The 27,643-nt window shown below is 38.5% G+C and overlaps 2 protein-coding genes and 1 long non-coding RNA gene across 4 annotated transcripts; 2 read left to right on the plus strand and 1 right to left on the minus strand.

Annotated features, from left to right (window-relative positions):
* Positions 1 to 1,309: 1,309 nt before the first annotated feature.
* On the plus strand, positions 1,310 to 8,488 carry cmc1 (C-x(9)-C motif containing 1). The gene is made up of 4 exons (XM_086219053.1): positions 1,310 to 1,461; positions 1,817 to 1,909; positions 5,699 to 5,789; positions 7,801 to 8,488. The coding sequence occupies exons 1-4, from the start codon at positions 1,443 to 1,445 to the stop codon at positions 7,919 to 7,921; spliced, it is 324 nt and encodes a 107-aa protein (XP_086075179.1). The 5' UTR covers positions 1,310 to 1,442; the 3' UTR covers positions 7,922 to 8,488.
* Positions 8,489 to 9,787: 1,299 nt separating this feature from the next.
* On the minus strand, positions 9,788 to 19,350 carry azi2 (5-azacytidine induced 2). The gene is made up of 8 exons (XM_086219052.1): positions 19,199 to 19,350; positions 16,857 to 17,110; positions 16,101 to 16,217; positions 15,680 to 15,779; positions 14,818 to 14,951; positions 14,386 to 14,456; positions 12,759 to 12,883; positions 9,788 to 11,038 (listed from the first exon to the last, which is right to left on the minus strand). The coding sequence occupies exons 2-8, from the start codon at positions 17,073 to 17,075 to the stop codon at positions 10,590 to 10,592; spliced, it is 1,215 nt and encodes a 404-aa protein (XP_086075178.1). The 5' UTR covers positions 17,076 to 17,110; positions 19,199 to 19,350; the 3' UTR covers positions 9,788 to 10,589.
* On the plus strand, positions 18,498 to 27,183 carry LOC147253771 (uncharacterized). 2 transcript variants are annotated; one of them, XR_015118594.1, is made up of 4 exons: positions 18,498 to 18,820; positions 21,272 to 21,383; positions 26,495 to 26,589; positions 26,680 to 27,183. It is a non-coding gene; the product is annotated as an uncharacterized LOC147253771 (long non-coding RNA). The 2 variants fall into 2 exon arrangements; XR_015118595.1 differs by having other exon boundaries at positions 18,498 to 18,734.
* The last annotated feature ends 460 nt before the right edge of the window (positions 27,184 to 27,643 follow it).

The raw sequence follows: 27,643 nt of genomic DNA on the forward strand, positions 1-27,643 counted from the left end.
CTTGCCTTTTGCTTCAATGAATGTGCGTATGTGCATCTGTGACTAAATACCTGCTGCACTGACTTAACAGGTGGGATCGCTTTGCAGGGGATCTAGACAGCAAGTCCACCACAGCTGTCTGTAGTCAGGCTTACCATGCTCTACATGAAATCTGTGGTGCACTCAGGTGTCAGTGCACCTATAAGTGCACTGTCATGATGTCGCAATTTTGATAGTTTTAAAACCAGTGGACCAGTTTGTCCGAGAGACTGACTAAAATGGTGGATTATATTATAAATAAAGTTAATTTGTCTATGATTTTATTAAATTACAGAATAATTTTAAAATATGGACATAAATAAAAAAAATTAAACCAAGAATATTTGAACTCAATTACAGTAATTCAGGTATTTAATAAAGGTATGGTCTGTTGAACAATTGAAAAACCCATGAGACTTTGCAAGAAGAATAAATATCTATATAAAGTTATTAATATTGATGGATGAACACACAGATTATTACATTCACTCTGACAACACATGACATAAAAATAACCCCTTGTGACTATGACAGACATGTGGCACGGTGGTTAGCACCGTCGCCTCACAACAAGAAGGTCCTGGGTTTGAGCCCTGGTTTGGGCTTGGGATCTTTCTGTGCGGATTTTGCATGTTCTCCCTGTGCCTGCATGGGTTCTCTCCGTGTACCCGGATTCCTCCCACAGTCTAAAGACATGCAAATGGGGAATAGGCTAATTGGATATTCTAAATTGACTGTAGGTGCGGCTGTGAGTGTGAATGGTTGTCTGTCTGTATGTGTTGGCCCTGCGATGGACTGGCAATGTGTCCAGGGTAAACTCCGCCCCCTGCCCAAAGGCTGCTGGGATAGACTCCAGCCTCCCTGCAACCCTTAGTAGGATAAGTGGTAGAAAATGGATGGATGAATGGATGGAAATGACAGAAAAAGGACATTTTAATTCTCTCTTTATCATGAACATCTCTTTTTCCTCTTTAGAGATCAATGAAAAATGATTGGTTATTAATGGAAAATCCTAAAAATAAACAAACAAATAAATAATAAATCTATTTTTCCACTTAAGCGTTTCAGCTTTACTAGTTTCATTTTTAGAATTTACATATTTCCTTTTAAATTATGTCTATATGCATTTTAATTTTTGAATTTGTTTCAGTGTGGCATTAAAATATCAAATTATATTATTCTATTTTATTCTATTTTAATATCCTATTTGGTCTTTCAATCGTATTTACGGGCGATGAGAATGACAAAATAATCCTCCTTGGACTGAAAGCCATAAACCGGTAGTTTTCTAGTTGAGTGCGTGTCAGCCTCTGGGAATTGTGGTTTTCTCACAACGACGACCTACGTCAGCGGAAGTTATGCAAACGTTGGTAAGCTAGGTCACATTGGAACTGTTTTGTAATATTCTGAGACTCGAGACTACAATGGAAACAGCAAACGAAGGTACGAAACATTTCTGCTCGTCAAATGCTTGTCTTTTCTTGCACGGCACCTATTTCATTTGCTTCACTGCCATATTTGATAACATTTCAATGATGTGCTCCTCCGAGCTCCGTCAGACGATTGGATTGGTTAGTGCACTCATGTAGCTCACGACGTTGCTATATCAGAAGATAGGGAGGTAAATCTCCCTAAGTTATCCATCGGCTTGACGTTAGTCTTGTTGCATCGTTATGAACGGATCAGCATAAACCGGTGCGCTATTTGAAAGCTACATATCACGTCTGCAATGCTTTCCGTGTGCGACGCCATCCGTGTGTGATGCTAACTGGTTTATCTCATTTCTGTTGTACCTCAGGGGAGGTTCGACTGAGACATGTGGAGAAAGACGTCCTCATCCCCCAAATGATGAGGGAGAAAGCAAGGGAGCGCTGCGCTGAGAGGGTTGAAGGTGTGTGTATGTGTGTGTATGTGTGTTTGTTCTGCTTTGAATATTTACATTTGCTCTTAAAAATAATAAGCAATTCCCTTACACTTCTGGCAGCTGTGCTGAATAAGTTGCAAGGTAAATGTTTTGAATATTTGATAGCACTTTTAGTATTTTGCATTATAAACATACCGGTGATTAATTATGAATTTAAATAAGTTTGCAGATAACAGGGCCACATGTTCCCATACTGAAAAGATGGGGTCACTGAATAACAAATGCCAGCTTGGAGAAGAGAATTCTTACGTTCTCCTCATGTATGTGGTAGCTTAGTGACACCTGAAAGATGAGCTGATTTGATTTTGGTGGTCAAAGGTCAAGTCAGGGTGACTGGAAAAACAATAAATAACTTCTTTTTTTTTTCTTTTTTTTTGGCCCTGACATTAGTGGAGAGGAATTTTGTGTGATGAATGAATTTATCAAACACAAGAAATAGGCTGGAGACTCAGAGATGGCTTCCACCAGACACTTTAATGGATGCACACGGTTCACTGTGAGAGGAGGTTGAGTCATCTCCCCCCGAACACCTGAGTTCCACCCCTCGTAAACAGTCCTACTAGCTCAGCTTTCTTGGTCTTATCCTCACAGAAGAATTCTGAGGATAAGACCAAGAAAGTTAAAACAAAGGATACCAAGATGAAGTTCCTTATGAGTTAGAATTCACATGATAAGTATGACAAGATCACATTTATCTTTCACATGTTTCCCTGCATGAAATGATTGAGTGACCTTGAGTGTGACATAATAATATTACATATAAAACTGTCAGGCCATTATTCAATGCCGTCAAAGTACACAACGTATTTTTTGAGTCATGACAGAGATAGATGTAAACTACAACAGCGCTGGTCAGTGGATGCACAATGCTGTGACTGTTGTCATGATGAAGATTAGTCTTTTCTTGGGGTCAAACCATTGACATCTCAACCTAATTATCCCCAACCCTACCAGTAAAAGTGCCATTTGAGAAATTCAGTTTTTCAAGTTTAACTATAGGGGGTTTTCTTTTAAGTGGTCGATCACAATGACGTTCTTGCCATTACCCTTCATCATGCTCTCAAAATGTATCAATACTAGAATTTGCAGACTGTACTAGCAAAACAGTTTTAGGCTTTGGAGGCAGAGTGTCTGTCTAGTAACTGAAAGGGTGCTGGTTCGATCCTTATGCCTCCCAGGGACGATGTTAAAGTTGTGCTTTGTGTGAGGACAATGTGCACATAACATACGCACATGAAAATGTAAGGTTACATCATTGACCTGGAATTTGAGGGTAACCACAGCTTCCACTATGATTCACCTTAAGTTTCTTAAGTTTTTAAATTGATCTTTGGCACAAAGGGGAAAACCATCGGTATTGGCAATAAAAATAGTACACAGGCAACTGCTACTGTGCAAATTACACGTGACTTCTCATTGGCCCAAAATTTCAGTCATTGATTCCTTACTTTTAATCTTGCTGTTCATCTGCGTGCACCTTTTGACTAAACTGTTCCATCACTACTTTTAGAGTCTACTTACTTTTGGTAAATTGAGGAGCACAACAGCAGCTTCCACTTGATCTGAATGGCAGTGGCTGCGGCTTTGCTCATATATTCCCTGTCTCCTGCAGCAATGCACATGCCAGATAGTGACAAGGTTTTGTGGTTTTTATGAATCTGATGACAGCCTTGCAAGGCCAGTTTGCACTACTGTCAGTGCACATGTATTTACATCCTGAGGTTATCAAAAAGACAGTGGCTGCATGGGTAGCGGAAACCCCCTCAACACATGACTAGCTTCTCGTACCACTCATTTTCACACCTCTGTCTTCTGTCACTTCAGTCTGTATTTTTGTATCTGCTGTGACTGGGCTCCAGCATGTCTATAATTGTGTGGTTCCAAGAAAAGGGAGAAAAACAATTTTGCTGTTTTCCTGTGTTTTCTGTCTGCTTGTGTGCCTCTGAAGATGTCCCTTTTGTGTGCATGTTTCATGTTCAAACCCACATCTTTCAAAACCAAATCATTTAAACAACTTACACCTTTGATTGGCGATGACTTTCACATTGACCACTATGTTTTTGCAGAGCTTGACAGAGACACTTACAATGTTATAGACATTTAACCCAATGTGAAAGATAAATAAAATTCATCCTCGTTTGAAAAGACTGACTGAATGATTTCAGTCAGACAATTTTTCTGGACAGTATCTCAGTTAAGTTTTAGTCCAGTATTGTTTTTACGGACACAATACATCAAATTGAATTGTGGCTGAATTGACATTTGTAACATCCTGTAATTGTACTCAGTCACTGTAACACTAACCGTAAGCAAAAACATTTTAAGAAATCAACCCTTTTACCGGATGTTAATAAGTAGTTCCTCTCTGAGTCGGCCTTGGAGTTAAACTCATTTGTCTCATAGCAAGTGATGTGTCAATAGTGCAACACTCTGCTAATTCATAGTAACATATTTGACCGTGCTGGCATCCTGTATTTTGCCGCTGGTATGAGCTGAGGATGGTGCTGCAAACACTATGCAAGCTTGCACCTGTGTAGCACATGAAAAGCACGCTTGACCTCTCATGTGCAGTTTAGCCAAATTTAATGTAAAACATTTAGTTTCCTCAAATGTCCAAATCTCTCTCAATGTTACAGCCACTTGCTTCTGCTTTCTTGTAACTGTTAAACCACAATTCAGCATCTGAAACCAAACGGCTTAAAGTGAAGGTGGCATCACACCTTTATTTAAAAGGGCCTCCACTTGTCAAAAAAAAAAGCGCCTGCCTCGGAGATTTGCCTTTAGTGTAGTTGCGGATGTGCGATTAGACGGCAATCCTTTGTAGCCTCTTTGTACCCTGGGACGGGGGGAGGCGTTTGTTGATTAAATTAGTCGCACTGTTCTGCTCCTCTAAATTGGTTTTGCAGATTTTTCACATCTGCATCTTGATGAAAGTGTCTGTGTGATAACCATACTGATGCAAGCAATAAAGGTAATTATGATGTTGGGAGGGGAGCTGGAAGGCCAGCATTTTTCATTGAAGCTGTGAGAGAGTTTACTAACAAGGTGAAGACTTGAGTCCTCAACAATCTGGAATACTCCGCCAATGAAGCAGAATGTTGTAGAATCTGCCTTGTGGACAGGTGTTTACATGTCTCATCATTTATTTTTTTATTTTTTTTTAACATCCAAAAGATTAATATTCTCCCTCTTCTTTGGGAGCGCTGTTGTTGTAGATCGCACATTGTATGGACAAAAAAGACTGAGATGAATCGATGGCAAGAATAACCTAAAAGTTGAACACCCCAGAGTACTAATAATGTTGAGCCTGCATGTGGAAACAGTCCTTTTTATGGCCTATTGTTATTAAATGTGGCCGGCCGACCCCAGGCTTTGCTGGCAGTGAAGCAAGATCAGTGAAGCCTAACCTATTTTTAATCCTCGAGGGGCCACATACATGTCTGTATTTGCAGGTGATGGGTTGACTGTTACGAAGCCAATATGGAAAGAGGGAAACTACAGATACAAGTACACTGTGGCCAGTAGAGTTGTAAATAAAATCCTTGTGCAAACAAGGAAACAAGGGCCTCTGTGTGATAAGAGGCCCGGCAAGGTTCCCCTTTTGTGACTTCTAATGACGCCCTCCTTGACTTTGCTTATGCTTGAGGATCAGTTTTGTAAAATTGGAGATAGCTTGGCACATGAAACCATTGTATGGTTAGGCTTTTGTACATGTGTAACTAATTTCAACCCCTCTTCTTCACTATCTCACCAAAGCCTTCAGCCATTGTTGTAAAGATTCTGGGTTCTCCATGGCGTGGAAGTGTCGAGAGGAGAATAATGCCCTAAAGGAGTGCCTAACACAACAGTGAGTACTTCTCAGCATTCACTCCCCTCAATCATGGATGGCAACGGTCCCAAAAACCATGCATTTATCATTAAATTATTTTTTGTAAAAAGTGAATGTGAACGTGTATATGTATATAGGTATGTATATGTGTGTGTGTGTGTGTATATATATATATATATATATATAATATATATATGTGTGTGTGTGTATATATGTGTATGTATATATATAATATATATATGTGTGTGTGTGTATATATGTGTATGTATATATGTGTGTGTGTGTGTGTGTATATATGTGTATGTATATATGTGTGTGTATGTATACGTAGAGAGAGAGAGATTCAATAACATGGGATTAGATGTTAGCCTCCTTGTGCGTGCACATACAGAAAACTAATGTATATATGTATACATATACACTCACTGGCCACTTTATTAGGTACACCTTGCTAGTACCGGGTTGGACCCCCTTTTGCCTTCAGAACTGCCTTAATCCTTCGTGGCATAGATTCAACAAGCGACTTGAAACATTCCTCAGAGAGTTTGGTCCATATTGACATGATAGCATCACGCAGTTGCTGCAGATTTGTTGGCTGCACATCCATCATGCGAATCTCCCGTTCCACCACATCCCAAAAGTGCTCTATTGGATTGAGATCTGGTGACTGTGGAGGCCATTTGAGTACAGTGAACTCATTGTCATGTTCAAGAAACCAGCCTGAGATGATTCAAGCTTTATGACATGGCGTGTTATCCTGCTGGAAGTAGCCATCAGAAAATGGGTCCACTGTGGTCATAAAGGGATGAACATGGTCAGCAACAACACTCAGGTAGGCTGTGGCGCTGCAGTGATGCTCAGTTGGTACTAAGGGGCCCAAAGTGTGCCAAGAAAATATCCCCACACCATTACACCACCACCACCAGCCTGAACCGTTGATACAAGACAGGATGGATCCATGCTTCCATGTTGTTGACGCCAAATTCTGACCCTACCATCCGAATGTCGCAGCAGAAATCGAGACTTGTCCAACCAGGCAATGTTTTTCCAATCTTCTGTTGTCCAACTTTGGTGAGCCTGTGCGAATTGTAGCCTCAGTTTTCTGTTCTTAGCTGACAGGAGTGGCACCCGGCGTGGTCTTCTGCTGCTGTAGCCCATCTGCCTCAAGGTTCGACATATTGTGCGTTCAGAGATGCTCTTCTGCATACCTTGGTTGTAACGAGTGGTTATTTGAGTTACTGTTGCCTTTCTATCAGCACCACCACCACAGAACTGACGCTCACTGGATATTTTCTCTTTTTCGGACCATTCTCTGTAAACCCTAGAGATGGTTGTGCATGAAAATCCCAGTAGATCAGCAGTTTCTGAAACACTCAGACCAGCCCATCTGGCACTAACTACCATGCCACGTTCAAAGTCACTTAAATCACCTTTCTTCCCCATTCTGATGCTCTGTTCGAACTGCAGTAGATCGTCTTGACCATGTCTACATGCCTAAATGAACTGAGTTGCTGCCATGTGATTGGCTGATTAGTAATTTGCGTTAACGAGCAGTTGGACAAGTGTGCCTAATAAAGTGGCCAGTGAGTGTGTGTGTGTATAAAATATTTTGTTTTTTCAAAACAAACAGCATTTTATTTTGTGCTGACGCAGCAATAACTTGTATGTCACATATTAAGGAAGAAAATAAAGAATATTCGATTTTTGCATTTCTGATTTTTGATTTTCTTTCATCTTTATTTTGTATCATGAGCAATTTGTACCATGAGCCCTGTTTCGTATTTATTGTTTCGTGAGTTGACTATTTAATTGCACCCCTAAAATATATATTTGTATATATAGTATTATATATGTATATATAGTATTATATATATATTTATATATATTATATATAATATATATATTATATATATAATATATATTTTATATATTATATATATATATATAATATGCATGGTTTTTTAGACTGTTTTGTGTATGTATATGTTTATATACATGTATGAATATTGTACCTTTTGTGTTTTACCAGTTACCAGGACCCTGCCTTCTATGAGCTGTGTAAGCAGGAATACATCAAGCAGAAACTGGACTATGAGAGGACAGGGATCCCAGCCTTGAACAGAAAACAAAAACTCCCAACTAGCATGTAACAACCAGATGATACCTAACTAAACACTTGTGTAGGTTTTCTGTCTCGTGAGCAGTACAACCTGCAGGAACATGTGCTCTGTCAGTTATGCCACACATATACTTCAACATCCAGCTTGTTTGTGAATTAACCTGTGGGAATTGTTTGAAACCCATGTGTGCGGGCAAAAATGGTATCAAATGATGATGTCATAAAAATAAATAAAATTTCTATAACTGTAAAACAATCTTCACTAGTCAATCTCCATAAATTTAAAAATTTTCCCTCAACATAACACGAATATGCGGCCCATCTTAATGCTTATTAATGATAAAATATAGAGAGGACATCTACAAAGAAATGATATCCATCCTGAGGGGATTTTCAGAAATGTAATTAAGCTTGGATGGTGTGCATGCTCAAATAGAGGTGGTTATGTAGTTAGACTGAGGCAATGACAACACATGCAGCAATGAAGATTCGGCATTGTTGTATTTCAGCATCACACTGGAAAAATATGCCCATTATTATAAAAAGAATCTGAAAAGAAATGAAATGTATTACATGTAAATAAAGTTGCCTTTGTAAATTTTCTGGGCAGTAAATGTGTATACGTTGCGAATTGGACAACAGAATATGAATGAATTTTGTTGCTGTCATCCTCTGTAAATTGTCATTTGTGAACGATATGCACTTTTTGTTCTTTTTGCTTTCTCCAAATATCATGTTAGCACTCATATCCGTGAGTCTTTAATTTGCCTGATCTGTGCATTGACAATTTGAAAGTCAGTTGACATTGCTATAGTCCTGATTATTTTGACACTGAAAAACTATAACTTTACATTTCATATATGTATTGACCCACAGAACCTAAATGCCGATAGCAAAAGCTCACACGTTAGCTTGATTTCAGTTGTTTAATTGATCATATTTACAAACAGTCTCAAGTGCAGTAAATCTAAAATATAATCCATATCTTACTGTACATTGCATTTTGGTTTGCAAATCATTTACAGACTTATGAAATTACTGCTGTAAAACAAAATTTCCTCAAAAAAAATGAAGAAAAAAAAAACAGTTAACACAAAAGAAGAATTTAAAACTATACTCTCCACCAACCATGGGCCTTTGTGCTTTGTGCACCTTTTATTCAAGTCACAGCTCACATTTGTCAGGTTAATATACTTCTTTCCTTGTCTTCATCGCAGCTTACAACACACCAGATATCTTGGGATGGGAGAGAAAAAAATCAAAACCAATGTATCAGAGTGCAAAACTGCATTTGGCAGAATATATAAGAATATTCATAAGACGCCGGTAAAAAGACAAACTTCCTTCATACTGCAAAACAAATGGATTCCATTAACACCAGCACATTACAGTTTTAGATACATTGCCTGTTTTTTTAGTATTGTTTACAACTTGATCAATTACCCAATTATAGTGTACGGAATCTATGCTAATTGTCCTCCAAAATATAGTCCACAGAAAAAAGGCTCAAAATATCTTAAATCTACTGTATATCCCTTTGTAACAGAGAAAAGTAAAACATACTGTCAGCTATGTGTACCAACAGAAATGAATATTTGATAAACTGAGGGTGTGGAGGCTTGTTTGAGTTGTGCAACTGTTGACAGTAAATCCTTTTTTTAAATTCTGTGATCACATTATTATGCGAGAAGGTAAAGTTTTCAGTGCTGTTCATCTGTTAGCAGATGACATTAAAACAATGTGGCCAATTTTCACCGAACCCAGTAGAATGGTGTAGCATGACACCAATTTTTCTGTTTATCATGGCAAATGTTTCTTTTACGTTGGATTCTGTCAAGTTTCCCACGCCGTAGGTGTGCATTCTTATTTGTGGAGTGTTTTTTTTTTTTTTAAGAGTCCATTGCATTTTTAGAAACATTATGCACTCAGCTTTAAAATCCAAGCACTAATTGCATTCTCTAAATTGATTCAATCGGTATGAGTGGATGGGCTTGCGCGTGTATTTTGGTGCCAAGTTGAAGTATGGAACAAAGTCGGCTATTATCTTACATTTAAAATATATTTGTCTCCGTCACAGAAAAAAACAAACATCAAGTTCCCACTCCTAAATATCTCTTCCATACAATCATGAGAAATGACGGCACTACATAGCTGTATACTTTACAGTGATTAAATGTAAAAAGGTTTGCATTGTTGGGAGTACAGTGTCTCAAATGCTAGTACTGGGTGTCCAGCTGTGGCCCACACACTGGCCACAGTGAATGGAGAAAGAGCCCCTTCAAGCCCATTTGATGAATTATCACAAGATACAGATACAGAGGGGCGAAAGATGCCCACTAGCTGATCTGCACATACAGGCGCACTCTAATGTGCAAAAATAAAATTGCTGTGCACGAAAGAACACATAGACACACACAAATGATTGATTCCTTTAAGGGTCCCTCGTTAACTTTTTCTCTGCAGAGTCTGATGTGTTCACCAGTGTGATTTGCAGAGATGCCAAATTAATGAATGAACTGAGTCTTTAACTCTAAAGGCCTCATCTGGCCTCATTTATTTCCCACAACAAGTAGGTCCAGTCTCGTCCAGCCCAGAGGAGTGGTCTTATCAACTTAAGGCAGGTTAGGTGGTAGCTATGTGGCAGGGTTGAAAAGTCAGTCATTCCTCAATCTATGCTCATCCAAACTCTGTAGTTCCTCTCAATAGGGCTTGGCCCATTCAGTATTGGGAGGGCTCCTGGGACTGCAGTTTCCCATTGAGGAAGATGAGTTGGATGCAGCAGAGTGTCCCTCCCAGAACATGGCATCACTGGGCTTGGGGGGGCTGGGGAAGGACCTTGAGCTGTCATCTAGGGAGGCTTGGTTGAGGGGAGGCGGGGGCAGGACAACAGAACAGGTGTTACTTCCAACCAGACCATCTCCAGAGCAGTGCTGGGTGGGCCACGGCCCATTGTACCAACAGTCCTCCCTCAAACTATCAGGCAGTAGGGTGCCAGTCGGGCCAGCAGCTGGGGGAAAGGGACGGCCAGCACTAGAGGGGAGGGGGGGGGCACTAGGGGGACGAGATACTGATGCCTGGGGAATTGGGTGGTGGTTGCTCTTTTCCATGTCATCCAGACACTGGACTGGAACTGTTGAGGCAGCTAAAACTAGACAGAGATTGAAAGATAGAGGGGGAGAAGCAGCATGAAAGATAGAAGTTGGAATGAGTTGTTCACAAGTTGAATATTTGAAGGCTGACCAGACATTTAGCGTGCACTTATAACACCAACTGCATTTGCACCTTCCAAAATTATTTAAAGCACCATTTTGATTATTCTCATGGATGAAGATCATATTTTAACAGCAAAACATAACATTCTGAAAATCTGACTGGAGTAATATAATGCATCCATTGCAAAAATGTGTCACTCAAAAATGTTGATGTGGGAAGTTGTAATTGTGTTGCAACACTGGGGTTATGAATTGCACAGGGAAAATGACCACAAAAATTGTAGCATTTTTCAGCCAAGATTTTACGGTCCTCCTAAGTTCCTACATAATGAGTAGATGAGAGTAATTGAACAAAGGACTTATGTTACAGCTGTTTTCCTTCTGGAATGATTTCTGAGTAATGAGAGGACATCTGTGATTTGAATCAATTCTTACTGCATGGTTATTACGAACAAAGTTTTTCTTTTAAAAATATTGCATTACTTTCAAAAAATCTTAAAAAATACTACTCCTTTGGCAGATCAATTGCATATAAACATGTTTCTTTTTAAGAGTCATGCTATTGTTAATACCAGGATACTGTGACACCCCAATTTTAGCCTGATGTTTAGTGTTGCTAGATGAACACAAGAGAACCAGGCAACAAATGCAATTTCATGTATATATATATATACACACACATATATATATATATATATATATATATATATATATATACACATATATATGTGTATATATATATATAAATATAAATATATTTGTGTGTGTGTATATATGTATGTGTATCTATACGAAATATACATATATACACACACGTGTATATATACACACACACACACATATACATATACATATATATATGTATATATAAACATAATGTTGTGTTTATAAAACTTCTATGTAAACATTACTGGATTTGAGTCAGTAAATATAGAAAACTCTTTAAGTTCAACACAACAAAATCTAATCAAGTAAATCTCCCTGCATCAACTTAGCCACACTGATTTCATATTAGACATATCCATACACAAATGCTCCAGTCTCACACATCATTGCTTTGCTATTAAATCATCATGATGAGCAAATAATGAAGTTTAAATAAGAGCATCTCCACTCCCTTTTTTATATCACCTATCCCTCTGTCCCACCCTTCTACTCCTCCATTAGTGTCTCCTGAGTCCACAATTTGAATAGAAGTGATTCCAAAGGAGTAACGTTACAAGAATACAGATGCAGGATTAGACTCTCCTCCCCTTCCGTCTTAACCCCCCCCCCCAACTCTTGCTTTTCCTGGTTTTTCTTCATCCTTCTCATCGAAATTGTGGGATTACAGGATATTCTGTGGGATTCATAGACCAAAATTAATTTTCCTGCCAAATTTTGCTGTTATTTTCACCTCCTGGTCTCCTTTTCTGACACTACAAGGAAATGATGACAAAGTAATCTCTGCTATCGTAGAAGACATTGTTGTAGACATGGGGAAACTGAACTAAAATACATTTTTCATTTGAAGGAGAACATGCTCACCACACTGAATATAGTGATGTGGAGATTCGGAAAATATAGAATCAGAATTCAACTGAAGGAACAAGAATATACCAGAGACATAATTTAAGCATGGCAAAATGTTTGCATGTATTTGTGTGTGCGCCTCACCTTTTCTTGTGTCAGTCATCACTGGCTTGAGTTTCCTAATCAGGCCTTTTTGGTGCTTCAGCTCTGAATGGAGACAGGCAATCTCAGAGCACAAAGCCTCATATGTCTGCTGCATGCTCTTCTCCCTGCAGATGCACCGAAACACAACGTCTTGCAACCAGTTATACTCTTATGGCCTCTAGTCTAGGATCAGGAGTGGTAAAAACTGTGTCAAACAGCAGCATAGTAAAAATATCCTCAATATGATATATTATATTATCTTTTTGTAAGAAACAAAAGCTTTGATTTATTTTGACCTGCTTGTAATATGTAAAACTGACATGTCAGAATGACAAATGAGTTGATATGAGCACAATGGAATTATTTTCGTAGAGTCTACAAGTGCATGTTAGATTCTTAGATTAAATTTTGTTTGCAAAACATGTGGAGACCTTCTCGAGACATGTAGAATCTGTTAACCTGATTACTAACATTCCTGTTGAGATTTCTTTTTTCGCTTGACAAGTCAGTCAACAGGTGTTGTGGAGACAGCTCATTAAAGTACATATGGTTAGCGTTATTTAGATTATATTCTCACCGAATACATTATTTCTACAGTTTTATTGATGCCTTTAAGGATAGGAAAGCCTTTCAATGGGTGGCATGCTTAACCTTGCACTACATTTATATTTGAAGCCAGCAGTAACTAAAATGTGTTTGACAACGACTAACTCCCCTACCCACACCTTACACAAAGATGCAAAATCTCATCGACAAATCGAAAGACCAGCTTGAAGCACATATTAAAGAGAAAATTCTGTTTTTCTTTGTGGGATACTACAAACTAACACCGTAAAAAACTACTAATGCATCACGCAACACAGTTCCAATGTTATCAATTAAATATAAGGTGACACGTAGTTGGTAGTTAGTCCAAAAACACACAGGAGTGCAGTGGTAGATACAAGTTCAATGGCCTCAGCTAATACTGAGCTTACAAAAGCGTGTCCGAGAAAACCATCACTGGCTGCTTTGCTAAGAGTAACAATGCAACATCCTCCTCTAGTGGACAAAGAGGGCAACTATAGTCCCTGTTGCACACAATCAGAGGCCATTACATCCAGCTATAGAAGGTCCCATCCCAAAACTGGGGCTGTTCTTTCATCCCAGGGCTGAAAGACAAACTGCTGGATTTTTTTCAGAGAAAATGCAAACACTAAAGCTCTCTGTCACAAAGTAACCCCATGCACATTTTTGCAGTGCTCGTGCTGTGTCACCCTGCCTGAGCCAGACCCACTGCGTCTTGTGTAGGAGTGTGTAGTGAGTCTGTACTGCTAATTGAAGGCCCTTACAAAAAATGTTGTCCAATCCTGCTTTAGCTGAATAGAGTAGGCCACCCTTCTGTATTTTCAACTTTGCTGTAATGGTGGTCCTTGGTATTTATTTTTTTTCTGAGGTGGTTTTAGGTTTAAAAGTTTGAGAACCACTGGTCTATTGGATTAAAAATGTTTGCTCATGATTACCAACAAAGGTAGCCAATTGACTTATCACAGCAGTGGTGTCCCTTATATTGTCACATTAACCCACTGAAATGAAGGTTGGATAATGATCCATTAATTGACTTCATAATATTTATAAAAGACTGTACCTGGCTTTATAGTTTGCATCACAGGTCTGGTCCAAGCTTGGTCCATTAAGGCCATCTGTTAAGGGTTCCTCCTAAAACAGAGTCAAGTTTTGCTGAATACTGTCTGATATTGTATTTAATTATAAACACGATTATGAATTATCATATATTACAGGACTCCTTTACTCTTTTTCAATTCACACCCCCTTTGTTCAGCAACTCATTTATCTACCATTGTAGCATATCCAATCCTTCCCTTCTTCCCCGGTCCCACTTCCCTACATTTGAATGCTTCCAAGTGTCACCCTGCCCTGCTCCTTACGCAACAGCCCTCCATGAAGGAGCTCTTTTCCACCACTGCACTCTATAGACCCTGATAGCTCAGCCCACCTTTTTTATTTCCTCCTTTTTCTATCATACTCTCCTTCAAACTGTCTTCCCACCCCCACTTACCCCACTTCCCGCCAGCTGTTTGCTGTTCTCCAGTGTCACCTTCTCCAGCTCCTCCTGAAGTTTGCTTATCTTTAGCTGGGTGCTGGCCCTGTCCACCTGCCAGTATTCCTGAGAGCTGGTCAGACTCTTCATTACTGCATACACAAAAAACATATCTACCTGTTATGATGAATGGGTATATTAAGTAAAATACTTTCATGTGTAAATGTGCTAGCAGTACATTAACACTAGAACTGGGTATCTAATTTAGATACTGCTACAATACAGTGGAGTACTGAAAGATGCCTTGTCAACACCAATTTTTTTTTTTTTACTTCCAAGTATTTAATTTTGTACGTGTAAAACTTGATGGGTTGAAAAACATACCAACATACTGAAACACTGAACTGGATAAAACTGACAAATTCAGATAAACCACATATTGGTTAATTATTTTATATTTTTATGTTCTGAAACTGTTTTGAATGTGTAAAAAAGCCATGGAGCTGATAACAAAACTAGAGATTAAAAAAAAAAAAGTCAGTATCAAATAAAGTATTGCTCAGGAACCGAAGAGGTATTGTAGTCAAGGTATAGGTATCTGTTTTTTCATGATACCCAGATCTATTTAATTATGTAACAGACTGGGGTAGCTTTGAATTAATACCCATCATCAGGGTAGTTTCATCTCTAGCAGTCATCATAATTTCTAGGATTAAGCTAGATTTTTCCTGTGTTATGAACTGAAGCATACTCCTAAATAGACAATATTTCTTAAAGTATGAAGCAGCAAAACATGGTTACATGGTAAGTATAGAGGATGAACCTCAAGTGTTGTGAATGACAAAATAATTGTTGTAAAAGAATTTCAAGCCTCACAGACCTTGGCTGGTGTCCATCTCTGTCTTCAGCTGAAGCAACTCCATCTCTTTGGCTTGGAGCTGTTCTGTCAACAACCTCTCGCACTCACTCTTCTCCCTTTTCTGGTAGACAAAGGGAAGAGACCATGAGGTACAAGAAGAGGCTTTTCCCGTGGTCAAAAATGTGAATATGCCACTGTTATAAAGGACATTAGCTGATGACATGGTCCTTCAATGTGCCCCAGGACACATTTGCATCAAGATTAGAAAAGGAATGTAGCCACATGTGGCCTAGACCATATCTGAATGTGGTCGGACCTCAATACAGTGTGTTCACTCGTGTAGTTGAAGGCTGTCCATGTGCAATCAGATGCATCTTAATACCAGGTCTGAATAGGGTCTTAGTGTCAGTTGAAGGTGGGTTCTATGAAGCAGTAAACGCACCAGTTTGTTAAGCTCCATCTGCAGGTCCTCCTTCTCTATATAGATACCTCGGTAAGCACTGAAGGCCTTATTCACATACTGGGGACCCTCTGATGAAGGCGCCTCTGGCCTGAAGAGCTAAAGTAGTGACAGAATGAATTATACATCAAACTTTACACACAGCCAGAGATATGAGTGATTTCATTGAGTTTGTTCACATGGGCCAAATGCTACAGCAATAAAAAACAAAACATAACTTACATCTCAAGAAGGTAAACTGCCCAAGGGCTGTGCAGCATTTTCAGCTTAATATACCATCTTACTGAGATGCTTTTTGTCTAATGAGCTCTCCTAGAAATGCACTGGACCCTTTGTATCTTAAAAGCCAAATCACAAGATTTCCTCCCAAATGTTTGGTAATGCCGTACATTTCCAAACCTTCTCTGTTCTTTGGCAGTATAACATTTATTTTTCATTTTTTTATGACTTTGACTGTAAGCCAAAAATATTTATAATGCTGACATGCTCTCTCTCCTGCAGGCAAACATTTTGCAGCGTCATGTTAAATTTGTTGACATTTTACAAACTGTATCTTTGTATTTTGTAATCCTGCAAAATGAATAAAAATACTCTGTCATCTCCAAGCTTGCTCTCTGGATGTTAATCCACTGGGTAAAGCAAATACTATTTTGATTCATTCATCATAAGTTTCTTCTCTCTCTCTTTTATCTTTCCCTTACCCATCTCCCATCATCAACCCTTTCCATCTATTTATACCTTCTCCTCCAGCTGCTTGACCCTCTTCCTGAGCAGGGTATTCTCTCGCTCAGTGTCTCTCAGCCTCTTCTTGATGTCCTCATAGGCAGTGACAAGAGCGAAGTGGGAAGCAACAGATTCATCGCCGGCGCACACTGACACAGGGCTCTCACCACTGGCGGTGTAGGCTGTCTCATGTTTCAGGATGCAGATGTCATCGTCCACTGCTAGGGGCTCCATGCCTGCACAGGCCTACTCTATAGTAGACAGAAGACCTGGGGGCAGTACATTTTCAATGCATAAATGACTTGACACTGTCACAGGAAACGTAAGATTCATCACTTCCTACATCCAAGAAATATTTCCAAAAAATAAGCAAGAGCTCAAGCACACATTTTCATCAACAGGTCTGAAGAATTCAATTAGACTGAATTGTTTTCAGTGTGAACCTGGTATGTTGTAGAGACATGTTGACTAATACCTGCATGACTGAAAGAAATCAAATTGGAAGTAAAGGTGTGGAGACTTGCTTCATCATACTCTGTCATTTCATTACTAAATGACAGCATGAACACAAAATGGAATACAGCACAAAAATCATTTTAAAAGCAAAAATTTTAATTGAAAATATAATTCCATATAAAGCCCATCCCCAATAACATATATTTCACTAAGTTAAAAAGTTCCTATTTGACTATAATACATTAAGGTAAGCAACCATGTAAACTATTTAATGTAAGAGCATAAAAGTATTTGCAATTAGCTTGCAAATAAAAGTAAAATTTATTTCAAATTTCGTATTTATTCTTAACTTCTTGTCTGCCCATTGTTATGTTTTAGATGTTATATTTTTTCTCTACCTGCTTATTATTGTTGACTGATTTTACTGAGACACTTTTAAATACAGGTTTGACAGGGCTTCATAGAAAAAAAAAGATTTTTATTTTTATAATCTATAGCACAATAGTCTATAGCTAAGGCTATGAAGATTAGTGGGCATTTTTGCTGATCAAAATATTTGTATTTTACTATGTACCATGAGGCGGCAAAGTGGTGCAGAGGTTAGCACTGTCACCTCACGGGATCTTTCTGTGTGGAGTCTGCATGTTCTCCCTGTGCCTGAGTGGGTTCTCTCTGGTACTCCAGCTTCCTCCCACAGTCCAAAGACATCAAGAGGGGACTAGGCTGATTGATACTCTAAATTGACTGTAGGTGTGTCTGTGAGTGTGAATGGTTGTCTGTCGACATGTGTTGGCCCTGCGATGGACTGGCGACCTGTCCAGGGTGTCCTGAAAGCCACTGGGATAGGCTCCAGCCCCCCCCCCCCCCGACCCTTAAAAGGATAAGCGGAAGAAAACGGATGGATGGATGGATGGATGGATGGACTATGTACCATATTTTTTCAAAGGTTTTATTGCACATAGCCTTGGATCATGATGTATCTGCCCTACAGCCACCACAGCAAATACTGTAAATATAAAAGCTAAATACTAACTCTGGTAAAACACAGCCAGAGATGGGTCTAATATCGACCTGAGAGACCTGGAGACTTGTAATAAGCATGTGCCTTAGCAGAAATACAGCAGCCCATAAGTCAAAACATCACAGCTTCTCCTACGCTCCCCTCTCCAGGGTGACTAGCTCGGCTCGGCAGCAGAGACTGTGTAGCTAACGCGGCTAGTTGATGATGTCAGCGTGAAATGATGCAGCAAACACCGAGGAGCCAAGTTTTGAAGAGCTGGGGCCGAAGTTTTTCCAGCAATAACTTTTAATAACAGATGAAGATGAATTTTACACCCCCGCTGTGGATGTAAACCAGAAGACAAACATGGACGTGTAGCCGCTTTTTTAAAAGAGCGTCTTAGAAAAACAGCAAGAAATCGAAAGAAACAAGAACAAGTAACTTACCTTTCATGAAAGACAGCGGACATCCAAAACACGATTTGGAGAATAACACTAAACCAGATCATGCTCAAATAAAATAGGTAACTTAACAACTAACATATTTACGATACAGATATACATTTCCCTTGGATCAAGGAAGCAAAGAAACCCTGCCACATCAAGATGTAAACAATCAATAAGTCTCGATTGCATGCTAACGCTATAGTTTAGCTTCAAACGGCTCTATTAAGAACAGATAAACATTGGATAATAGTCCTTACATATAATTCGTAAATAATACAACAGGTAGAAGGTAATGGTACACAGAAACGAAATGCATAGATCCAGTGATAAGAACAGTACGATGTGTTATGATGATAGCAGTTAGCTAATGTATAGCTAACGTTTTCTGGCTATTTGTCACTAGGCTACGCGAAGCAAAAGCAGACATTTGTATTTCACGCTTAACTGTTACTAACCGTGTTAGATGCTGCCCTCAAATAGGTCTGTTAACCAAAAAGGATTATCATTAATTACTGAAGACAGAAACCCGTTTCTATGAAGAAAAACAAAGAGACCAGGTTTGACGTTCGCACCGTGACAGAAGTGACAGGCGAGGAAATAAAAACTTCCGGAGTCACTCCGTTTCTGAAGTAATTTCAAAATAAAAGCCTGGAATGAAACGGAATGGGCTGTAATATCAATTTAAGAAAAACATTGGTCTTTGAGGCTGCACGGTGGTGTAGTGGTTAGCACTGTGGCAAGAAGGTTCCGGGTTCAAGTCCCGGCTCAGGTGTGGGATCTTTCTGTGTGGAGTTTGCATGTTCTCCCTGTGCTTGCATGGGTTCTCTCTGGGTACTCTGGCTTCCTCCCACCTTCCAAAGACATGCAATTGGGGACTAGGCTGATTGATACTCTAAACTGACCATAGGTATGACTGTGAGTGTGAATGGTTGTTCGTCTCTGTATGTTGGCCCTGTGATGGACTGGCGACCTGTCCAGGGTGTACCCTGCCTCTCGCCTGTAGATGCTGGGATAGGCTCCAGCCCCCCCGCGACCCCTACTAGTAAGGAATAAGCGGAAGATGACGATGGACGATTGGTCTTTGAGGCAGTTTATAATTGTTTTATCAAACAGGTGTGATTTATACCTGTGAAAAGGAAGAAAATGCTGTTATGAAAGAGCCATGAGCTGACAGTGAGCTTCAAATTGTGTATAACAAGCTTGTGCAATTTTGTCCCACAGCACCTGTCAAGCACGAGCAACGATAAACACCATGGTCTCATGTTATGTCTGATCATATATCAGGACGTCCCATGCCCAGAGGGGCTTGACCTGCTCTACTAAATATTCTATGTCAGGTTCCCCTGTAAGTTCTTTTTTTCTTCACTTATTCTTCGCAGAGCTGGAGAAAAGGTGAAGTTATCCTGTGTAACATTACTCTATCACAATAGGATTCACAGGAAGAGTGTTACTCTTCCATGTTCTCTTATTTTTGTAATTTTACTTGCACTGACAACATTTACATTATGTGGAGTGACTATACTTTGCCAAAGTATAGTCATCACCTTGTAAACTGACATCAGCTTATGGTACCCGCCACTCACAAAGTATAATGGTAATTCATTCCATCATGTCATAAAACTATATGGATAGTGCTACCATTCTGAATGTTAATGCCACAACAAATGCAAATGTTGTGTTTTCTGTTGTTTATTGTAGTTGTGATAAGGTTAGATACCTTGATTTGTGCTAGCGAGCTAGCTAACGAATGCTACCATTAATTTTACCTTTAAACTTTAACAGCATACCATTATCATTAAAGACAATAAGTTATAAGATTCAACAACTAAATACTAAAAACGTAATTTGACTCAGGTTATTACAGCAGTATTTGATTAGCTATAATCTACGACATATTTTTGTCATCATTGTTTTACTTAAGAACTTACACAAAGAACACATTTTCCCCAGTTTAGTAAAATGAGCCAGACTCTCTTAAAGAAGAGAAATTGTCTTTGCACCATCTCCTTTTGTTTTTACATAAATTATAATTCTGATTGCCAGGTCATAATGTCAGGTGAGTTCTGGAAAATGTATTTGTTTATGTTGGACTTCAGTCTGTAAATAAATAGTTTTAATGCCACATTTGATCTTACCTGTGGCATTCTTAATTAATAACCAAGACAGAGCTTATCTATCGTGTTTGACTTTAAATATCAATTTTAATCTGGGTAGGGACAACAATTTTGTGCAGTTCTTATTTAAGGTATTTGCTTTTGCTGGACAAAACTTGAAGGTGAGAACATGCATGCGAAATTCTCACACTTGGCTTGCACGACCAATTATATTGGAGGCCAGAGCAATTCTTGATATTTGAGGGAAAAAAACTCTAGGTACATGTAGTCGTAACTGACAACCTGATTTCACAGTTGCTGTGTTCAGAGCAAGTACTTTTGAAGTGTGACACTTAAACATTTTCACTGCTATAAAATGTATGTTTTACTGCTGTATCTCTAATTTCCTTCTGTGATAAATAATTCACTTTACAGGGCACACAATCCGATATGTTGAATAAGAATGCTGTGGTAATGAAGAAGGCTGCAAAGGTCAGTGACACGTGGCTTCAAGAGGGACATGAGATCATGATCCAGACTCATGAGTGTAAGCTTAAAACTTTTGCATACATCTGCACAACAAGCTATGCAGATAGTTGAACTGAAGAAGGTATTTCAGCAAAAGAGACATGACAAGAGAGTCTGTGCACTGTAGGTAGCAGTCAGCTTGGGTCAGCCATTGTAGAAAGCAAGGACTGATTACAATTTGACCAAGACCCAAGTTTACTGTTACCTGCAGTGCAAAGACTCTCCTGTTGTGTCTCTTGTGCCAAAATACACACATCAACAGATGTCATTCAACAAGACACAGGCAAATTAAGAAAACATCAAATTGACAAGGCATGGACAACCCATTAGTGTAATGGCCTGTGTGAGTTTGCAGCATGTATTCTAACTACTGCCCATGTGCTGTCAATTTGATGTCATTTTGATGTTTTCTTTGCTTGTATATTGTCACATGCTTTCTGAACTTGTCATGGGTTGATCTCTCAGGGCCAGTGTTGCCTTCCGTGATTTTGGCACACATTGAGATACTTGTCAGTTAAATTAACTATATATTTTTTTATTAAATTCCCTTAAATGTGTAGCTACCCTAATATCTAACACTGTAAATTTTGACTTAATTATGGAAAAGGGAGATAAAGAGGGAAGGTACATAATTACTAAAGGGAAAATAGAGAATATTTTGATCACATTTGTTAATGTTTATGCTCCCCCTGAGTGTAATAGCAAATTCCTTAAATCTCTTTTTAACGTAATAGCCTCAGAAGGAGAAGGGATCTTAGTATGTGCTGGAGATTGGAATACAATTCTGAATAACTACTTAGATACAACAAGTGCTAAGAAACAGAAATCACCGAGATCAAAAGATCTGAATATGTTAATTAAAGAGACAGGCCTGTTCGATGTGTGGAGGAGTCTCCACTCTCAACAAAAAGACTTTACACACTATTCGACCACCCATCAGGTACACTCGAGGTTGGATTTCTTCTTAATAAACGCAACAGATAGACACAGGGTGAGGCAGTGCTCTATAGGAACAGCGGATATATCTGATCATAATATAATCTATTTGACCATATATTTAAATAATAGACCTAAGAATATGCTATGGAGACTGAATACTGGGATCTTGAATAATAAGAAAGTTGTAGAGGAGATAAGGAAAGAAATTAGTGAATGTATAAAAGATAATGAGCAGAGCCAGGTGGACCCAACCATTATGTGGGATACAATTAAAGCAATAATGAGGGGGAGACTCATTTCTAAAATGTCATATTTAAAGAAGTTAAAGAGGTTAAAATATGATGACTTAGAGAAGGAACTACGAGATTTAGAGAAACAACAACTAAGGGGGGAAGACAAGGGACTAAGAAATCGTATACAGGAAATTAAAAAACAAGTGGAAGACATTTTGAATGACGAACTAGAAAAAAAATTGAGATTTACAAAGCAATCCTTCTATGAATCTGGTCCAAAGGCTTCAAGAATGTTAGCACGGCGCCTCAGAGATCAACAAGTTTTAAATGCGATACATAAGATTAGAGATCCTTCAACAAATAAAACAGTCTACGAACCAGAAGCAATTCAAAATATTTTTTAGAGATTATTATGAGACCTTATATTCACAACCAGAGGCACCTGATGAGTATAATATTAAAAAATTCTTATCAACATTAGACCTACCCTCTATAGGAAAAATACAAAATGACAAATTGACCTCTCCCATAACAAAAGAAGAGTTGGACAAAGCGATTAGTAAATTAAAAACCAATAAAAGCCCAGGGAGCGATGGCTATCCTAACAAATGGTACAAAAAGTTTAAAGATGTACTCGCCCCAATATTATTGAAATCATTTAATTGGACACTTGAAAATGCTCAGGCGCCACATTCATGGAAAGAAGCCGTGATATCAGTAATTCCTAAAGAAGGTAAGAACAAAGATTATTGCGAATCGTATCGACCAATTTCTATTTTGAATGTTGATTATAAATTGTTTACATTCATTATCTCTAAAAAAATTGAGCACTTTATGTCTGACTTAACACATGAGGACCAAACTGGGTTTATAAAAGGCCGACAAACACAGGATAATATTAGGCGAACTTTGCATATTATAGAACAGGTAAAAAAGAATTCCACAAGTGCAGCCCTAATTAGTTTTGATGCGGAAAAAGCATTTGACCGGGTTAGCTGGCCTTTTTCATATGCGGTACTAGAGAGGATGGGCTTTGGCGTTAAATTTATAAGATGTATACAGTCTCTCTATAGTAGCCCATCTGCCAGAATTAAGATAAATGGCTATTTGACAAACAGCTTGAAATTATCTCGAGGGACTCGCCAGGGATGTTGTTTGAGTCCTACCTTGTTCGCAATTTATATAGAACCCCTTGCCCAAGCCATTAGACAAAATAAAATGATAACAGGGATTACTATTGCAAATGAGGAGCACAAAATAGGGCTATTTGCAGATGACATTATTACCTACCTCCAGAATCCAGATGCAACATTTCCTAAACTTCTAAAAACAATGAAGGAATTTGGCCATATGTCCGGCTATAAATTGAACATCGCAAAGACACAGGTAATCACCTTCAACTATGTACCAAGCAAAACGATCAGACAGACTTATAAATTAAACTGGGAAGCTAAATCCATAAAATATTTGGGAGTGATGGTCACTTGGGACTCTAACACACTCTATGAAACAAATTATTGTGACATAAATGATAAGATAAGAAAAGACATAGCAAGGTGGACAATAAAAGTACTAGATTTTACTTCCAGAACTGAAGCAGTTAAAATGAACGTGATACCTAGACTGTTGTACCTTTTCCTATCACTTCCAAGCAGAATTCCAGAATCCCAATTTGCGGCATGGGATAAACAGATATCGAGGTTTATTTGGGCAGGAGCTAGGCCAAGGATAAAACTTAAAACACTACAGTTACATAAGGAAACTGGGGGCCTAACACTACCAGATCTTAGAGAATATTATTATGCATCTCAGATGAGATACATTGTATATTGGTGCTCTCCAAGATATCAAGCAAGATGGAAGGATATTGAGATGAACCTGGGCCGGGATCCCCCCCAGACTAGACTTGGTGGTAAGGAAAACTCAGGTCAAAAGGGCGATAATTTCATTATTGAAGAAACAATTGATATTTGGAACGAGGTTGTCAGAAAGTATAAATTGGCTGGAGACAGTAAATGTCTGATCTGGCCCTCTCGAACCCCCAGGTTTAGACCTGGAGAGACAGATAATACATTTATCAAGTGGGCGGAAAGGGGGATGACGGCTATATACACACTGATGGAGGGCCAATCTTTTAAAACATTTGAAAGGCTTAAAAGAGAGTTTAATTTAGAAAATACAGATCTATTCAGATATTTACAATTGAGGCACTTTTTTGATACAGAAATTAAAAAAGGAATTACAGTAGAAGGTAACGAAGTAATTGCAGTGTTGACTGGCTCTTATAAGCAAACACCCTCAAAAATTGTCTCGAAACTGTACAGGGGATTACAGAACAGAAACGGAAGAAATACACTACATGTAAAATCAAAATGGGAGAAAGAACTGAATATTGAGCTGTCAGAAAGTGACTGGCATTCTATGTTTAAAACACAACATACCTCGACCAGCTCCAAAAGACTGAGGGAATTTGGATGGAAGAACCTGATTCGTTTTTTTTTATCACGCCGCAAATCAAAAGTAAACAACTCTCAAAACAACAGTTCTGCTGGAGAAAGTGTGGACAGTTAAACCCAAATCACTCGCATATTTTCTGGCTATGTACAAAGATAAAAACATTCTGGTTAAAGCTTATCGCAATTCTAGAGGAGATACTCCACTATAAGATCCCTAGTGACCCCCAAATTATGTACCTGGGTTTGATTTCAGAGGGAATAATCAAGAAGGAGGACATCTATATTTTCAAAACTCTGACACTTGCAGCAAAAAAGACAATCACAAAGAACTGGTTGAAATGTGACCCTCCTGATGTGGGTCAGTGGCTGGACATCACAGAAGGAATATACTCAATGGAAAAATTGACCTACAGATTAAGGACAAAAACAGAGATTTGTGAACAACGCTGGGAAAAATGGACTGCATACAGAAAAAAGAATAGGCTGAATTTACAATAGAACTCAGGGAGAAAATAAAAAATTTAAGTTTGTAATGGCAGATTAGTGCTACCCCCTGTTTATGTTATGTTTGTTTAATTTCATGTTTGTATCAAGAACTTTTATTCATTTTATTTATTTTTTTCTTTTTTCACTCTGTTTGTAATGTTTTTGTGAGAAAAATAAAGTTAAAAAAAAGTCCAAAAAAAATTCCCTTAAATGTACAATACTTATATACTAAATAGGTTTTTGCCTTTTTCTTCAGTCAGTCCAAAGTAAGACAAACATGGTCTCATCATCTGAATTACCTTGCTGATGTCCATGCTGAAGTTAAAGGTGAAATGGGCAACATTTATGCCTCCCATAGAGTAGGTGTCACTAATCTACTCTGCTGGTTGCCAGGTTGACAAAAATCGAACAATATATGGTCAGAGCTGGAATAGCAGTAATGACAGACAATTCATTCATTCTTTTTCAGCATGGCTTTTTAGGCCCTTTGGGCCCTTCAAACATTCACCACTGTAGAAATGCTGAACCAATATTGGCCTTTGTCATGGCAACTTCTGAGCACCTGTGGTCAATGGTGACACATCGATAACACTTAACATCAGCATGTTTATGCTGTTGGTTCAGAGATCCTTCATGGTTTGTCAGGCAACTCGCTCAAATTTAAATATTATGTACATTTTGTACCCAATAATATTTTTAAAATAATTGTTTCACAATTAACATTTTTTTCAGGAAAATTTAGACTTTCATTCATGCCCCTTTCTAAAAGATTCTGTGGATATATTATTATTTTTTAATTATTTGGTTTTCCTTTAAATTGTTTTTGCTTGCACCTTTAAGTTGATGGGTGAAGCATTCCCCCACTAACACATGTTCTGAAGTGACAATATATGTTTGAATAGAACAGCGAACCCAAAGTAAATCGACTCAGAAAGTTATGCAAGATTTAACTTCCTCTCCCAATCCCATTTTAGATGTTGGCAATAGGCTATTACAAGAGATTTGTATCATTCCAGTGTTTATGAAGGCCCAGATACTGATGAGGGCCATAGAGAAGCTACTGGATCAAAGTACATCAGCAGGCCCATCTAACCAGAGAAGCTCCAGAACAGTAAGCATACATGAATGATGATACATGGATCAGTAACGTCTCTCTGTGTGTATACTTTATAATCTTTGTGACGTCATGTTGTTGTGATAGATTCAGCAAGCATGTCAGACCAGCACTGAAATATATGGAGAGACCTTGGTCATTGAGGGCTTTGGATTTGAGAGCGCAACTAGCAGAGAGGACCTGAGGAGGCTGAGTTCACAGACTAATGCTGGCAATTGTCAGGGTGGCTCATGACTGATGGCTACCCTGAAGGTTTCATGATGGGTGGTCAGCGAGGTCAAATGACTGGTGGAGGTAACGGGTGCAAACTGAGATCTGACAAAATGACATTGTTTTTAAATGATAGGAGTAAAGCTAATGATGAGCTTTTGTTGCTCTTCAAAACAGAGGGATAAACATTTTGACACTGTTTTACAGCCTATATGACGAAGACAATTTCGAAGATGATTTTAGTGTATTGTGTTTGTGTGTTTTGATTCATAGTTTAAATGTTATATGAGGTATATTGAGTTACATGTTCATTGCTGGCTGCATTTTAACGATAGTGAACATAGATGGATGATTTGAATTGACATGCTAGGTATCAGCATTCCAGAATATAAATACAGTTTACGTTGTTATTTTTTTCTCATCATTCTCTTTATATCATAAATAAATCTCTCTCTCATAAAATAATTAATCTGTATGTGTGTCTGTGTGTGTATGTCTGTACCCTGTATATCCAGTCAATTTCAAACTTGCATATTGGGGATCTCAGGAAGTTTTGAACAGTGCTGAATTCTAATTAATTTGGATGAGCGATTTTTATATTCAAAAGGTATCACACATCAAATCTTACTGGACAAACATAATGTATCATCATCACATTCCATGATATATACACACTGGACACGATCAGGCAGTCAAAATAGTTAATTTTTGTTTTAATTTTAACATTTTGTTGGCTATACACAATCAGTGTTGAGTGTGAAGTAGTTTAGCAGAGTGGTTCCCCTGAAAGCTACATGCAGCAGTTGTGGAGGCCAAGCAATCATCCTGTTGAAAATGGGCC

Source organism: Aulostomus chinensis, chromosome 11 (assembly GCF_037954235.1).
Source record: "Aulostomus chinensis isolate RoL2024-O1b breed Wild chromosome 11, RoL_Achi_v1.0, whole genome shotgun sequence".
NCBI lineage: Eukaryota > Metazoa > Chordata > Actinopteri > Syngnathiformes > Aulostomidae > Aulostomus > Aulostomus chinensis.